Genomic DNA, 17322 nt, shown 5'->3' on the forward strand with positions numbered 1-17322 from the left:
CAGTAGAAGCCAGGAAGGTGGTTATAGCTTAACTAAAGCAGAAACACAGAGAGTGTATGGCTCCTAATAATTTGAGCTGCTGGAAGAAGCTGACAGGATACACAATTGTGACACAGAAAATGTCATCCCATTAGTATTGTGGTCTCCACATCAACTGTGTCTACTGAGTCCTTCATTGAAAGGATTGGGGTGTAGGCCCACTGTAATAGTAAATCTTCCTTTTTTAAACAATTCATCTTACTTTTCAGTTTGGACAGTAGACATTATGCTGTTTATAGACTGTTTAGTATTTTTATTGTAGTTTTCATTTTGGGAAAAGTGATTGTGCTAATTTATTCTTATCTTTCCACCCAGGTAATCGAATAATCATGGGTAAGAGCCACGTGTTTCGCTTTAACCACCCAGAGCAAGCACGTCAGGAGAGAGAGCGCACTCCCTGTGCTGAGACCCCGGTGGAACCCGTGGACTGGGCCTTTGCACAGAGGGAGCTGCTTGAGAAGCAGGGAATAGATATGAAGCAAGAAATGGAGCAAAGGTACGCAGCAAGGCTAATTATAAAAGAGTCTACTGTGAATGCTAAAATAAAACTGGACCTTCATGAGTGTACATGGGGTGTTTTAGGTCATCAGAAAGCCATTAGACAGAAGATCGTTCATGATTATGGTCTTTTGCAGATATATACTGAGATAGGTCATTGACCTTTCATGTTAATGCCTAAAAAGGCCAGTTTCACTTCATTAAATGAATGCCAGGCAGCCAGGGAGACCTCTGTAAGCTATTCCTCAATAGGGCTTGGCCAAGGCACCTTGGTAGGTGGCCATAAATATATACAGTCATTACCATTCTAACAACTGGCAATTAAGCTAGGCAACAATTATCTGATGTACATAGGTACTGCAGTGTCTCCAAAGTATGAAGTCTGAGAGCAAATGACAAACTTTTCAGTTATGGTTTTGTAGTCTGGTCTGTAGATTTGGTCTTCTAGAAGGAGGTGTAGGACAGTTGACTTACTATCTTATGTTAGACAGCCATACAAATCCTTGTATTCACATGTGAAGCTATTTATTATCAGTCATATACTTCTTCAAGCCTAATGGAAAGTCTTCCCAGCCAACCATCTATTGTTTTCCTTAGAAAAAGGAACAATCTCTAAATGGGTTGTGTGCGATGTCAGAACTTCTGCAGAGTTGTGGAAGAAGTTATGGTGGTTCTTAGTAATGCATAATCTAGGGGGAGGTCAGGCTGATCTTTTACCACCTGCTGATTACCATAAAGCTACATTGTGTAGTTCTGCAAAAAAGGTTTACAGAATCCTTTAATTCTCACCTAATCAGGCTTCAGGAACTAGAAGATCAGTACCGAAAGGAACGTGAAGAAGCAAATTACCTCCTAGAGCAACAAAGATTGGTGAGCTTTTGACTCTTTCATATGTCTTTCTTCTGATTGAGTCACCATATTTATGACCCCTACAAATAATATTGGATTGTTTCAATGTTTGAATACCATTATCGTGTTTGACTTTTGTAACTATTCATAATCTTAGTTCTTAAAGGGAAGCTTAAGTGATATGTGACATGATGAGATAGACATGTGTATGTAAAGTGTCAAACACACAAATAAATATGCTGTGTTGCTTTTCTTTCTCTGCCTGAACGAGTTAAAGAGAATCTGTACTCTAATATTCTTACAATAAAAAGCATACCATTCTATTCCTTATGTTCCTCTGTGCCCCTATGTGCTGTTTCTGTCACTCCCTGCTGCAATCCTGGCTTGTAATTAACAGTTTTAGGCAGTGTTTACAAACAAATGACTGGCTTCTAACCAGAGTATCATAGGCTGAGAGGAGCTTACTGTGTGATTCATGCAGAGCTTGGAGGGGGTGTGTAAAGCTTCTGCCAATGACAAGCAGTGCTGCACATTCCACACATTCCAGCCTCTTGCTGACAGACACGACAGAGGAAAGAAGATAAGATTTATTACAGAGACAGTGCAACTAGAAAAGGTTGCAGAAAGACAGACCACATCAGAACAGGTATAGGAACTTATAGAATAGAAAAAATAAGGCTCAACATTTTGTTACAGAGTCTCTTTAATATTCAGCTATGCAACTGACAGCAGTTTTCTCCAGTCGGGACTATAGTGTCTATCACTGATAAGGAATTACAGCCATAAGATAATGTTAGGCAGATAACTGGGCTTCTGAGAGCAGTGGATAGATAAAAGAGGACAATAGTTCATATATTTTAGTACTCTGAGACGGGGATAGACTGTTTCATTGGGCTGAGACAAAACAATCAATCTACATTTTTCTTAGTTTTTTTTTAACATAACATAAAAGTGTGGGAAGTTATTTCTAGGAGTAGAATAGATGCAATTTTTTATCTCATCGGTTTATTTTCATCTTAAGTTTCACTTTAAGTAGTTATCAGAACAAAGCTTGTATAGCAGGCTACTTGTTGATCCAATCTGTAGTTGCTTTAGAAAACTATGCCTTTCTAACATACCATAGGATTATGAAAGTCGTCTGGAAGCACTGCAAAGACAGATGGATTCAAGGTATTATACTGAAGTCACTGAAGAAGAGGATGAGCCAGAAGATGAAGGTAAGGAAACAACATTAGAGAAACTATACACAAACTCTGTTAAATATTAATTTTGTACAAATATTTTGATTGTATTTTTTTTGTTTTAGTTCAGTGGACAGAGCAGGAGTATGACCTAGCGCTATGGGCTTTTCGCAAATGGAAATGGTACCAGTTCACTTCTCTACGTGATCAGCTATGGGGCAATGCCATCTTCCTTAAAGAGGCCAACGCAATCAGTGTAGAATTGAAGAAAAAGGTACTGTTGTAGAAATTGTGATTAACATTAAGACTTTACAGTTTTATGACAATGGCTAGATTGGACTGAAGAGTGCAATTTGGTCTAGTATAGTATACAATGAAAAATATTTTTTTCAGTAGTCTGTATCATAAATCCGGCCCATATTCAGTTTACTTTTTTCCTAAGGTTGCTTGTAGGATATATGTCCTGGCACCCTAGACTTCACCAACCATGAACCTACAAACCCCCTCCAAACTGCACTGCAAGTGTACTGGCCATCCCCTTTTGTATTAGGTAGCCAGAGGTACCCTCAGTATTAAGTAGCTAGAGGTGCCCCCAAGTATTAGGTGGCTAGAGGAAGCTCTGTATTAGGTAGCTAGAGGTGCCCCTGACTGAAGGGAGATCTCGTCAGTGGAATTCCGAAAGCAGGGTGAGTAACCTCTCATTTACACTCTCATCAGGACTCTGAATAGGGAAGGAGGCATGGGGGGAGGGGAGTGAGCCGCCTTTCCATCATCAGGCGCCTGTAGGCACGTGCCTACAGTGCCGTATGGTAAATCCAGCCCTGGTCTGTACTGTTTACTACTATCTTTCCTCACTATGAACCAGTTTATGTGTTTTACTAATGCTTAAAATAATAAAAATGTACTGGTTAATAATAAAAAAAATCTACCAGGAATCGAAAAGATAACCGTATAAAATGAAGACAGACGTTAAATTGACTCTGTGGCTAACTTGTGTTGCTGGACTTCCCTAGGTTCAGTTCCAGTTTGTACTTCTGACAGATACTTTGTATTCACCGCTCCCGCCTGACTTGTTGCCCCCTGATGCTCACTCTGAACGTGAGAAACGTCCCTTCCCAAGGACCATTGTGGCTGTAGAAGTCCAGGACCAGAAGAACGGTGCCACCCACTACTGGACTCTAGAGAAACTCAGGTATGACTTTCATTCTTCTTTCATTACAGGTGTAACTATGACCTTTGTGAATTGTGCAAGGCTGTTTCACACCGCGGATGATCCCATGCTGATTGCGCTCACACGACTTGAGTGCGCTGTGTCTCCCTATGGAGGCATTCACACTGCCACATTGTGAGCACAAAAGTGCTACATGCAGCATTTCAGGAACGATCAGGCTACGATTCCAGTTTCCAGAATAAGAATCGCAAGAGCAATCACTGGAAATCACAATTGCTAAACCCTAGTGACTGTGATTTTTCAGTATTTTTGTAGTGTGAAATAGCCCTAACTGCCATGGGTTGGCTATAGCATTTATTTTATTAATTTATCCAGCCTATAACAGCATTTTTCAAGTTGGATAAAATGAGTACAAACTGTACATAATGCAGCTCCTCCTATCACATTGCCATAAAGGTTATTCAGTTAAGGTCACTTTAGTTATTATTCTGGAAAGGGACTGGTCATATACTGTAGTTATGTTAGATTGGTTGTGGAACAGTTGAGTTCAGTTAGTAATGTAGCTGTGATAATCCTTATCAAATGCTCCCATTTTGATAATTCAAATACCGGTATACAGCCATATTTCTTTTCTTCAGCTTAATTGATAATTTCTAACATTGATTTTGAGGCTGACCCTTTGGTTCCTGACATGTGATTGGTGACTTCCTATAGGCAACGGTTGGATATGATGAGGGAGATGTATGACCGTGCAGCTGAGCTCCCATCCGGTCTGAGTGAGGACTGCGATAACGTGGTGACCGGAGGCGACCCCTTCTATGACCGCTTCCCGTGGTTCCGCCTGGTGGGCAGGTAAGCTTCTGTGTCACTTTCCAGTATCTTAAAGAGAACCCGAGGTGGGTTTAAAGAATATTATCTGCATACAGAGGCTGGATCTGCCTATACAGCCCAGCCTCTGTTGCTATCCCAAACCCCCCTAAGGTCCCCCTGCACTCTGCAATCCCTCATAAATCACAGCCATGCTGCTGACAAACAGCTTGTCAGAGCTGGATGTGTTTATCTCTATAGTGTCAGTCTGCTGCTCTCCCCGCCTCCTGCAGAACTCCAGTCCCCGCTTGCATCCCTTCCCTCCCTGCTGATTGGAGGGAAGGGACGGGGGCAGGGACCGGAGCTATGCAGGAGGCGGGGGAGCAGCTGAGACTGACACTACAGATGTAAACACAGCCTCACAGCACGGCTGTGATTTATGAGGGATTGCAGAGTGCAGGGGGACCTTAGTGGGGTTTGGGATAGCAACAGAGGCTGGGCTGTATAGGCAAATCCAGCCTCTGTATGCAGATAACATTGTTTAAACACACCTCGGGTTCTCTTTAAGGCTTATACACACCAATGCAATTTTCCCATCAAATCGATGGATTGATTAATAATTTCCAGCATGTTTGATCTGCTTCCAATCTAGAAATGGATCAATTTTGTGCCATACTGATCTCAAAATTAATCTCTTTCTCGATCAGAAGCAGATCGGGCATGCTGGAAATTGTCAATCGATCTGTTGATCTGATGAGAAAATTGCATTGTGTATAAGCCATTTAGAATCACTTCATCTCTGTGGAATACAAAGCTGATTATTTAATTCTCATATGTAATTATCATTCAGAGAGTGTTATAGTCCTATTATAGTATTAGAGTCCAATATAAACCATATGTGGAGATATTCTTATAGTTCTAAGTCTGCTCTGCTCTATTAGGACATTAAAGGGGAACTGAAGAGAAAAGTATATGGAGGCTGTCATGTTTATTTCCTTTTAATCAATACCAGTTACCTGGCGGCCCTGCTGGTCTATTTCTCTGCAGTAGTATCTGATTAAAACCAGAAACAAGCATGCAGCTAGTCTTGTCAGATCAGACTTATAAGTCTGAACCACTGAAACACCTGATCTGCTGCATGGTTGTTCAGGGGCCATGGCTAATAGTATTAGAGGCAGATGATCAGCAGGGCTGCCAGGCAACTGGCATTGTCTAAAAGGAAATAAACATGACAGCCTCCATATACCTCTCTCTTCAGTTCCCCTTTAACTGCTAGGAGACAGTTCCATGTTCTGGTGTCATTTATATGGAATAAACAATTTAGTATGTTTACATCTTTCATGTTTTATATCTTATGTCTGTCATTACCTGTACAGTTATATTGGTCAATAATCGTATTCTCAAAATCGTATTCTAAATATATAAACTACTGAAAAGAAACACATTATTCTGGCCCTTTACCTTGTTGTCCATGCTTCCCACGCCACCACTTTTTCTTTGTCCATTGGTTTGTAGTTACTCATTCATAAATCTATAGTCCCCTGTGTATGCCTGCCATTTTTCTAATGTCACCACCAGTATTTTTTTTCTTTAGCCCACTTCCCAAACTCCCCTGGGTTTTCCAGCCAACAGTGCGGATCAGCCAGTTCTGTCTTGTACTAACCTTCCCCTCCCCCCTTTCTGATCTCAGCTCTCCCTTATTCACCACATGCATGAGCGACAGCATGGCCGAAATAACCCCCTCCCCCACCCTCTCAAGCCCTGGCTCCGAGGGCCCAGAGCCAGCCTCTCAGCTTGAAGAGGAGGAGGGTTTGGAGTATGAGGAGGAAGAGGAAGATGGATCCCAGGAGCATCCCTACTGTGCTGTCAGATCCGACCCGTTTCACGACCGCTCCCCCCTATTCAGTGTAGTGGGAAGGTTCGTCAGGTCTGCCCAGAGCATGCTGGGAAGTAACCAGCTCTTTCAGGGTGTTGCACCAACACTTAGCTGCACTGTTGGTGTGCCCCATAGATGTGGTAGAGTTGCACAATTATACCCTGATCTGTAGTGTGCAGGAATTATGCTGTATTTCTTATAAATTGAAAGTATAATTGAATTTATTTCAATATGATGTTTATTTCCTTTTTTTAATTTGTAAATAGGCAAACACATTTTCACATTTTTCGAATTCCTATTACTGTTAATAAGTATTACATACAGGATGTGTATGATATTCATTCTTCGAAGACCTAACTAAGATAAGGCAGAGGTGTGAGCCCCTCTTGCCTGAGTCTGTCTGCACAGCGTGTGTGATCTGATCTTCAGGTATATATCACAATAGTAGCCGTTATAGACTAGAAGCACACTTGAACTAAGAGGCCATATTTATTACCTTTTAAGCAATACAAATTGCCTAGCTGTCCTACTGATCCTCTGCCTCTTATACTCTAAAGGTGGCCACTAACGGTCCAATTTCTAGCGAAAAATCGTTCGGGCGATCAGAAACTCTGATCGGATTGGTTTTAAATAATCTCCATTGGTGGTCACAATCGAAAAAAATTTCATCCGAATGACTTTTCGTCGAACCAAAATTTGGATTTTCTTGTTGGTTGTGATAGGAAACAAACATTGGTTCGTTGATGGTGTGAACGATTTATTACAATAGTTCACTTCCGCTCAAATGATTTTTCGCTAGAAATTGGACCGTTAGTGGCTAGCTTTAGCCATAGACCCTGAACAAGCATGCAGATCAGGTGCTCTGACCCAGCTCAGGCTAGATTTGCCTTATGCTTAATTCAGGTGTGTGAATCAGACACCTCTGTAGCCAAAGAAATCAGCATATTGTTTAAAAGGAAACAAATATGGCTACCACCACACGCCTCTCACTTCAGGTTTCCTGTAAAGCCTCAGGAAGGTTGCTGGCCTTTCCTGTAGCTTGCCACCACTGGCTGTAAATGTTCCTTTGTAATTGCAAATACATGTATACACGTGTTTCTTTCTCGTTATATAATGGTCATATCAATGCTTGACATAAAGTTCAAGCACATGATAATCAGCAGTAAATTATACATAGATGTAATAGATTCAAGCAGTATCAGCAGCTTGCATGGCTCCGTAGAGGCCAGTTATAACACCTGCTGATCGTGTAGTATACTATTAGCAGCAAGAGACTCATTCTCCTAAAGAGTGGAATTATAGCCAAGACAGATGTATAAGTATAGTAACATGTATCACTATGGCGTGTTGCTCTGTACTAAGTTATATACAATTATGGGAATTAGATCAAAAATATAAGTACCACTAATAGTTAAAATGGTTTGAACTTTTCAGTAGCAAGATTAACAAGAGTAATAAGCGAATTCCTGGTGGATCAGATGGTGCGCTGATAGCAGGTTTTCTCTATAGCTATTTGAAGACATGGCAAAGTTCCCATGGCTGGCAACACAAGACTAACTTAAACATTCCTATCCCTACATTTAAAGGAGTATTTCCTCTACAAGGTATAGATAAATAGGAAGGATCTGCTTTCGATAGGTCACAGTGGGTGCCACTGGCAAAACTACAGAGCCATGGTCCCTGGTATGAGTTTTACACTGGGACCCTACCTCTGCATGTGTAATAATTACATGATGCCAAGTACAGAAACCTCTGGTAGTGTAAGAGAGATATAAACAGGGGAGCAGCACAGTTTGTTCATGATAATAACTACTTTTCATATATTCATAACAAATATTGAATACCACTACTTTACCACTATAGCACAATATGATATATTAGCTATAAATGCTTGCACCTAGGTAACTGACTAATAAGCAGAATTATAAAACATGAAGTTTCAGGCTGATTGTATTCATGATACAATTCCATACATAATGTATACACTAACTTTAGCTCACTATATGGCTTGTGCACCCAGGCTTTTGATTTTGGTTTACTGTCAGTTTGGTATCGGTTCGAGGTGAATTTACAGTCTGTATAGCTTCAGTTTGACCTCAGCTGATCCGCTTGTCTTTATTCAATTTTGATCAGACTCAGGGCCACCTGTCAACTGCCTCCCCCCCCCCCCCCCTTCCACTTGTGAATGTGTAGATGCATATCACCGGCCCAAACTTGACAAACCCACATAACAAATGTTTTCTATTAATGAGCACATTCATCTCACCTGTCATATCACTGTTATGCTATTCAGATTAGAGATGTCGCGAACGGTTCCAGGCGAACTTTGGGGGTTCGCGTTCACCTGCATCAGGCGAACTTTTGCAGAAGTTCGATTCGCCCCATAATGCTCTATTGAGCAAAACTTTGACCCTCCATATCACTGTCAGCAGACACATTATTGCCAAACACACTGGTCTCACTGCTGTAAGCCTGCCCACCCTCCCTCCTTCAAGCGAGGTCCTTATACCATTTGACTGCCTACACTAATTAGTTATGGGACAGCTGCCACAGAGATTTTAATTAGCCTCTTGTGGGTCTCCTTCCTCCTCCCACCTCCTCACATCTCCCTCCTCCCACCTCCCTCCTACCCTTCTACCCTTCTACCTATTCCCTCCTCCCTCCTACCGGAGGGAGGAGGGTCTCATCTGCCAGGGAATTATCCTATTTCAAAAACCAGTATACATCATACCATGGCTGGGAATCGAACCCAGATCTCACTGTGTGGTGGGCAAGCACACTAACCACGGTACCACTACAGTAGTAACTGAAGCTGGCCTAAAATTTACCATTTATGCTCAATGCAATAGAAACATTAGGTTGCTTAAAGGGAACCTTAACTGAGAGTGATATGGATGTTTCTTGTAAACAATACCAGTTGCCTGGCAGTCCAGCTGATCTTTGTGACTGCAATAGTGGCTGAATCACACCCTGAAACAAGCATGCAGCTAATCCAGTCTGACTTCAGTCAGAGCACCTGATCTGCATGCTTGTTCAGGGGCTGTGACTAAAAGTATTAGAGACACAGGATCAGCAGGCGATTCAGGCAACTGGTATTATTTTAAAAGGAAAAATCCATATCCTTCTCCGTTTAGGTTCCCTTTAAGGATTTGTAGCATAAAAGCCAACTCACATTGGCTGGGATTTGAACCTGGGTCTCACTGTGTGGTGGGCAAGCACACTAACCACTGTACCACTACAGTAGTAACTGAAGCTGGCCTAAAATTTACCATTTATGCTAAATAAAAGAGAAAAAGTAGACAAGACAAATAACATTTATATCACACTTTTCTCCTGACGGACTCAAAGCACCAGAGCTGCAGCCACTAGGGCATGCTCTATAGGCAGTAGCAGTGTTAGGAAGACTTGCCTAAGGTCTCCTACTGAATAGGTGCTGGCTTACTGAACAGACAGAGCTGAGATTCGAAGGTCAGCTTCAGTTACTACTGTAGTGGTACAGTGGTTAAGGGAACCTAAACGGAGAAGGATATGGATTTTTCCTTTTAAAATAATACCAGTTGCCTGAATCGCCTGCTGATCCTGTGTCTCTAATACTTTTAGCCACAGCCCCTGAACAAGCATGCAAATCAGGTGCTCTGACTGAAGTCAGACTGGATTAGCTGCATGCTTGTTTCAGGGTGTGATTCAGCCACTATTGCAGTCACAAAGATCAGCTGGACTGCCAGGCAACTGGTATTGTTTACAAGAAACATCCATATCACTCTCAGTTAAGGTTCCCTTTAAGCAACCTAATGTTTCTATTGCATTGAGCATAAATGGTAAATTTTAGGCCAGCTTCAGTTACTACTGTAGTGGTACCGTGGTTAGTGTGCTTGCCCACCACACAGTGAGATCTGGGTTCGATTCCCAGCCATGGTATGATGTATACTGGTTTTTGAAATAGGATAATTCCCTGGCAGATGAGACCCTCCTCCCTCCGGTAGGAGGGAGGAGGGAATAGGTAGAAGGGTAGAAGGGAGGAGGGAGGAGACCAACAAGAGGCTAATTAAAATCTCCCTAGCAGAGTGTGTAGCAGCTGTCCCATAACTAATTAGTGTAGGCAGACAACTGAGTCAAATGGTATAAGGACCTTGCTTGGAGGAGGGAGGGAGGGTCCTCCAGCAGTGATGTGTATTTCACTCAATCAGGTGTGCCTCCAGGTATTAGAGCTCTTGAAACATGTTTTCTATCATTTTTCCAGCCAGTAGAATTTTTTAAAATTTTCAAAGTTCACCTCCCCATTGAAGTCTATTGCGGTTCGCGAAAAGAACCGAACTTTTCGCAGAGGTTCGCGAACAGGGTTCGCGAACCTAAAATCAGAGGTTCGCGACATCTCTAATTCAGATCCCATTTTATTATACTAATCAGCCGCGTCCATTAAGTTGTTAACATTATCACCATTGCTTTCTAGCTGTTGCGTATAAGAATTCCATAAAGCATAGTGCAGTAAGAATAGAGCTGTGTCTGCCTGGTTTGCCTATGCCTAAAAACTGTCCTAATTTGCCTTAATTTCAGCTACATCAGCTCTTAATGTGGTAGCAGCAAATAAATCCTAAAAGTAAGCTGATTTTCAATAGTTAGTAGAAAAGTAAAATAATAGTAGAATGGTTGATTTGTTGTAGAGTGATAAAATAATGCCAGTCATCATAAAATGATGAAGAGACTTGAGTGATATGTGTAGAAGAAATGGCAGTTGGTGGGTCATGTGATCCATTCCTTCCATTTCTTGCACATATTTTAAAGAGAAATTGTAGTAAAAAAAAAAATATGTATAATTAATAAAATTGTTTCAATGTAAAGTCTTTTCACTCCAATTTACATTCTGAAATTTATCACTGGTGGCCACATCTAAAGTTCTGCCAGTTGATCTGTACGGAATGTTCATTACTGAGAGTTCTGTGTACAGAGGGAGATATTGCTTGCTTGGCAGTTAGAAAATGCTGTTATTCCCCACAATGCATTGAGGTTCACAGACAGCAAACAGTCAAGACCATGGTCGTGGCATCACACTGTGGGAGGGGGTTTCACCACAATATCAGCCATACAGACTTCCCTCTTGATCTATCCTAGGTAAAGGCAAAAGGTAAATATTTATTGTGGGAAATCGGGTATCAGCTACTGATTGGGATGAAGTTCAATCCTAGGTAAAAGTTCCTCTTTAAACACATTAGGACTGTAGGATCCTGCAATATGTGATACAACATAGATATTGGTAAATTCCTGTATCTGGCTATGCTTAGTGTTCAGGTGTAAATTTTAGGATTCAGGGGTGATCATGTCTTCTCAGCAGGGTGTGCACTCCCATGTTTACAAATCTATTTGTTTCCAAATATTTTACTTTCCACATCACTAAAATGATAGTATTCCTTGATGGGATTGTGAGGATTCATTTTCTCCACCAGTATGAGGAAAGAGCTGGCTCCTTCCCGTATTTCTCTGTTTAGTTTTGCCTTGTTCTACTTTCATTTGATTTGTTTCAGATTTTGGCCGGCACACCCATACACCTTTATTGCTCTGCTGCTGGCCTTCTATCTCACACAGAACACCAGGGTCCAACCGCTGGCCCTCCTCACTGCCTCCAACCCTGCCTCACCTTCACAGTTCCTTTCCTCGTCCAGCACCTAGTCTGTCTCTCCATCCCATAATCCCATGTCCCCTGCTGTGGCTGACACACTCACTCCTCGGCCTGCTCATGGCTGCCCTCCCCACATATTTTTTTGGCTTGGCAGCTCTTGTTGTGGTGTGAGCTGTGTCCCTGCAACTAAATAAATGCCGTGTGTTTCCTGACCTTTTCTCTCTTGTTTTTCTTCACCTTCTCTCATCCTCTTCTCTCCTTTTTATTTATTTATTTTTTGTGATCTTTTGATTCCTCAAATCATTCTTTGTTTTCCTGATGAATTCACTCCTTCACCTCTCACTGTTCTCATACCACCTCCTTCCGCTGCCTTCTATCTTCTGTTTCTGTCCCTTTCTTCCCGTAACCTATTTCCCACTCTGCAGGGCCTTTGTCTACCTGAGCAACCTGCTGTACTCTGTGCCTCTGGTCCACCGAGTCGCCATTGTCAGTGAGAAAGGAGAAGTGAAAGGTTTCCTCCGAGTTGCTGTTCAGGCCATTTCTGGTAAGAAGTTATCCATTGTATGTTGTGCCCTGCTAGACAATGTCTACTTTTTTTTTTACTTTAAAATGCTCAGAATAAGTTTGATTTTACTTTTCTATCTACTGTTTAGTACTTTTTAAGTTATTACGTGCTGCAGAGTTATTTTGTAGTTTAGATGAAAAAAATTATCTCCTGGGAGAAAACTCAGGAGAAAAGTTAATTGAATATGGGCCAGGTATTTAACCAGTACCTGGATGTAGGGATGCTCATTCGGATTTTGCGGAATTGAAATTTCCGTTTCCAATCGGAAAACGGAACTCGGAAATTGAATTTCTGCAGAAATACTGCATTACTGCAATTCAGTAATTTTAGCCCAATCACAGAACTTGAAACCAATAGACCAATCAGAGAATGCCTGCAGAATCGGAAATCGACATTTCCGACCATCCCTACTTGGATGTGGCTGCACCAATGGATTATGGGTATCCTGAGAGATGGAAAATATAAACTAAACATGTTCAGAGAGAAGATTTCAGAAATGATAGAAGTGACCTTGAAATGGGAAGATGAGGTTGCAGTGTTACATTAGCTTCTGCCCTTCGATATCTCCTGCAGACAGCAGACAGGATAGAAGATACATATCTGATATCAGCACTTTGATCACTCTAACTTTCGGATGTTTCATAATTACAGTACACTATTTGCTATGTGTATAAACATGACAGTAGCCTATTATTTCTTTTTATAGCGGATGAAGAAGCGCCCGATTATGGTTCAGGAGTCAGGCAATCAGGAACAGCTAAAATCTCTTTTGATGACCAACATTTTCAGAAGGTGAGAAAAGCCATTTAGTTGCTGCACGTGGTATGCTAGTTTCCTTTCAAGCCATTATGGACAGGAACGGATTTACATCACAGGAGCCTATAGGCGCAGATGTCCTGGCACCTTAGACTTTGCCCTCTATGAACCTACAAACTCCGGCCGAGCTGCACTGCATGTGAGGGAGGGAGGCACTCGGGGGGGGGGAGGGGGGGAGGGATTGAGCCACCTTCCCATCATCAGGCGCCTGTAGGCACGTGCCTACAGTGCCTTATGGTAAATCCAGCCCTGATTATGGATTTTATTATTGTTATTATTATATAAAAGCAACAACATCTGTGACACTGCATAGTGAAATATTTTACAGACAAGCTTCTGTAAGGACTGACAGATCTCCTGCCTACTTTTCAGCCTCAATCTCCACTGCAGCCTTCACCATTTGTAGTACGTCCCTGCTCGACCTCGGGAGACTTTATACATTGTCCTAGTATTCAGTCACACCCAGGCCTTAAGTGAGCAAGGTATATGAACTGAAAGAGTGAAGGCAGAAGTACCACCAAAACACCACTAAGCTAGCTGCAGGCAAGAGCAGTGGTTAGGCAGTCCAAGTTGGCAACAGGAAATTTCAATGGGAACTGCAATACAAGTCAGTTGAGCAAAAGTAGTCAAATAGGCCAGGGTCATACATGGGATGTCAGTGGTTCCTGGTATCTAAAGGGCTAGACAAGAGGAGGTCAAGGTACACATTCAAGGTCGGTCTAGGTGCTAATCCAACTCAACTGGAGTAATGACTGAGCTTAATTTATCTCAAAAGACAATCAAGTTTTCAAATATGTAAGTTACTCAATCAGGCATTGAACAACAAAAGGGTTTAGAAAGTTTGTATTCCCGGTCTCTTGAGTTAGCTAATAAATTATATCATCTTTATTTTTGTTACTGATAAGATTTATGGTACCCACACACATTGCAATCTGCTTTTCAGCCTTATGTTTAAAAGTTTTGATTGAGCCTATAAAGAATGAATAAATGCATACATTTTACAATGGCTTTTAATATGTTTTTTTCCTTAGATCACATTTATAAGAAATTGATTGCATAGACTAGAGACTTTTTGTTTTAATGGAATTTCAATGTAATACAATATTAAAGGGTACCTAAACTAGGACCCCAAATGGTCTTAACCAAAGATAGGATTTGGCTCTAGTCACCTAAAACTTACATATTGGTGCTGTGTTTCAAAATGTAACAAAGTGCTATATACACTACAAAAAAAGTCAATTTGTTACTGTTTCTATGGTTCCATATCCCTTAATAAAGCATTGAACTGCAGCATCGTGCGGATCTTCTCTGTTCTAAGATTGTTACACTAGGTTTGGCTTACCTTGGCCCAGCACTGCTCGCTCATTGTGGGTTGCAGTGTTTTTTTCACCCTTTTTCCTTATTTACCTAAAGTTACAATAAGGTGCCCAGTTTAACTTACATGCGGTTTCTTCCAGTCCTCTGTAGTCCTTCTGGTCCATTGGTGTCATTCTGCTGTCACCTGTTCAGCAGCTGTGTCCCTCCAAAAGCTGTCAAACTGAGCTAGTCATGGGCTACTGCAATCGGGCAACAGTGGCATTTTACAAATTGCACAACCACAGAACACTCCCGGCCACGAGAGCACAATTCAGAAGATGCATGACCTGTGGCTGTGCATGCAGCTGTTGGAGGGGGCAGCTGCTAAATGGAACAGATTGAAATGATGGCTAGGGACCAGAAGACCTACAGTGGGCTGCAAGAAGCCCCAGGTAAGTTAAACAGAGCACCTTACTGTCACTTTAGGTTACCTTTAAAGTCACTTGAATAAAGATTTTGTACACAGCTGCAATGTTTGCCATAAATAGAGTAGTAATAATTTTGAATGGAATCATGAACAGCCTTTTGACACAAAATATTTTTAAATGCAATTGAAAATTCCAGTCTAATTAGATTTATGTACTGAAAAGTGCAAAAAGAGGATGTTTTAAAACATCCATTTTGAATTAATCTGTTCAATGCCACCTTTACAAAGACTGATAGTGAAATTGGTTAGAACTAGGCTGTCTATAGCTAGAGTGACAAGACTTCTGAAGAGAGCTATTATTATTATTTTTCATTCATAAAGCGCCAACATGTTTCATAGCGCTGTACATATTACAAAACAAACAGTGGGCTGCATAGATACTTGAGAAGTTAAAAACTCTGTACAATCAGGACATCCAAAAATGCTAGTACAAATACATACATAGTTGATTTGTGGAACACTAGGAGGAGGTCCCTGCCCTTGTGAGCTTACAATCTAGAGGGGAGTGAGGTGGAGACACTAGGGGAGAGCTGCATACATCCTCCCAAGGGGTAGGTTCAGAAAAGCAATTCCTGAAAATAAGCTTTATTTACATTATTTCACAGCTTTTGATTAGGCAGTAATATAGTTGTACTTCTACAGTATATTGTGTTTAATATTGGTTTTGAATGGAAGAGAAGAACTGTTTCTCTTTTGTAATGATATGAAATGATGGTAAATGCTGGTGCCAGTTATTTGATGCTGCATTGTAACTTCCGTATGTCCTTGTGGAACAGTTCCAGGCTGAGACATGTGCAGGAATGACACGCTCTGGTACATCACAGGAAGAGCTCCGAATAGTTGAAGGGGGGCAGGGCATAAACCCGGACATTGGACCAAGTGCAGATGAGGTCAACAATAACACCTGTGCACGTAAGTGGAGTCAGCAACCAACAGCAATATTGTGCCAATGTAAAATACAGACACTTCCCTACTTACAGACGGCTCGAGTTACAACATTTTAGAGATACAAACAAAGTTGTCTTTATGCACAAAATATACAATACTGTTTTTCATTACATATTTATGTTGTTAAATTGAATCCGAGGTGAAAATAAGCTGATGAGATAAACAAAAGTATTTATCCTCCTACTCCTAAAAATTACTTTTTTTAGATATCCCATAGTTTTATTTTATATTTAAACTTTTACAAAGTAGATTGAATGTTTTATTGTCTCTGTTCAATGGCAGGCTATTTAGTGTCTTAGAGTTAAAATACATGAACTATTGACCTTTTTCTATCTCTCCCCTGCCAGGAAAGCTTTTATGGCTTTAATTTGCTTATCAGTGATGTTTACTATATTCCTGACAAGCTACTGACAAAACAAAAGCTGTCACTTCCATGTCGAACATTATCTCTTTGAAGCAGCAAAATAAAACAAGAAAAACTGCCTGGTTATGAATATGTTTGGCACTGTACATACACATGTTCATCTAATCATGTCACATGTCACCTCGGGTACACTTTAAATGTTACGGTATCCTGTAAACCAGAAAACCAAGATCAGCAGCACCACTCTTGAAGAAATAGCTCTTTATTCAGACACATAATAAAAATCCCATGTCAGTAAAATAGGCTTAGATGCAGCTACAGCCCACTGTTTCGAATGCTTCTTTGTCAAGCTGCAAGCTCATATAAGGTATTGTATAAACCGTCGTAAGTCGCTTAAAACGCTTTAAAAGCGTATTTAAAACAAGCAAAAAACAAAGTTTATGTATGATATGGCAAAATCCTGAGTTATTCAAAAGTAAATCATTTATCCACGTTTCACCATGTTTAACATTGGACTAAACTTACAAACAAATTCCCCTTACAAACAACCTCTTAACTTGTTTGTAAGTAGGGGACCACCATGTTTTCTCAGGAGTAATGTCACTTCTGCTGTACCCAACAGAAACTGCTGAAACGAAAAATTGGCTTGGCTTGATCAATAGCTGCTATGATTATGAGTGTAATAGATTTGTTACAGTAGTTATTGCTAGATTTTGTTAGGATATTCACTCATAAACAGCCAAAAATATGTATTGTTGAGGATTGCAGCCACATGATGATGAGACACCCAACATGGTGCATCGGTCAGTAG

At 41.0% G+C, this 17322-nt stretch overlaps 1 protein-coding gene across 14 annotated transcripts in view; it reads left to right on the forward strand.

Annotated features, from left to right (window-relative positions):
* KIF1A (kinesin family member 1A) overlaps positions 1–17322 on the forward strand; it is a 246538-nt gene that overhangs the window by 148837 nt on the left and 80379 nt on the right. For 8 of the 14 annotated variants that reach the window (XM_068280653.1, XM_068280654.1, XM_068280655.1 and 5 more), the window contains 10 exons: positions 355–535; positions 1335–1407; positions 2510–2603; positions 2693–2841; positions 3581–3759; positions 4453–4590; positions 6236–6463; positions 12461–12579; positions 13307–13392; positions 15976–16111. In XM_068280653.1, the coding sequence (XP_068136754.1) occupies positions 355–535; positions 1335–1407; positions 2510–2603; positions 2693–2841; positions 3581–3759; positions 4453–4590; positions 6236–6463; positions 12461–12579; positions 13307–13392; positions 15976–16111 (1383 nt within the window). The remainder of the gene's footprint in view (positions 1–354; positions 536–1334; positions 1408–2509; positions 2604–2692; positions 2842–3580; positions 3760–4452; positions 4591–6235; positions 6464–12460; positions 12580–13306; positions 13393–15975; positions 16112–17322) is intronic. The other 6 variants (XM_068280658.1, XM_068280666.1, XM_068280659.1 and 3 more) reach the window with 1 other exon arrangement.

Source organism: Hyperolius riggenbachi, chromosome 4 (assembly GCF_040937935.1).
Source record: "Hyperolius riggenbachi isolate aHypRig1 chromosome 4, aHypRig1.pri, whole genome shotgun sequence".
Taxonomy (NCBI): Eukaryota; Metazoa; Chordata; class Amphibia; order Anura; family Hyperoliidae; genus Hyperolius; species Hyperolius riggenbachi.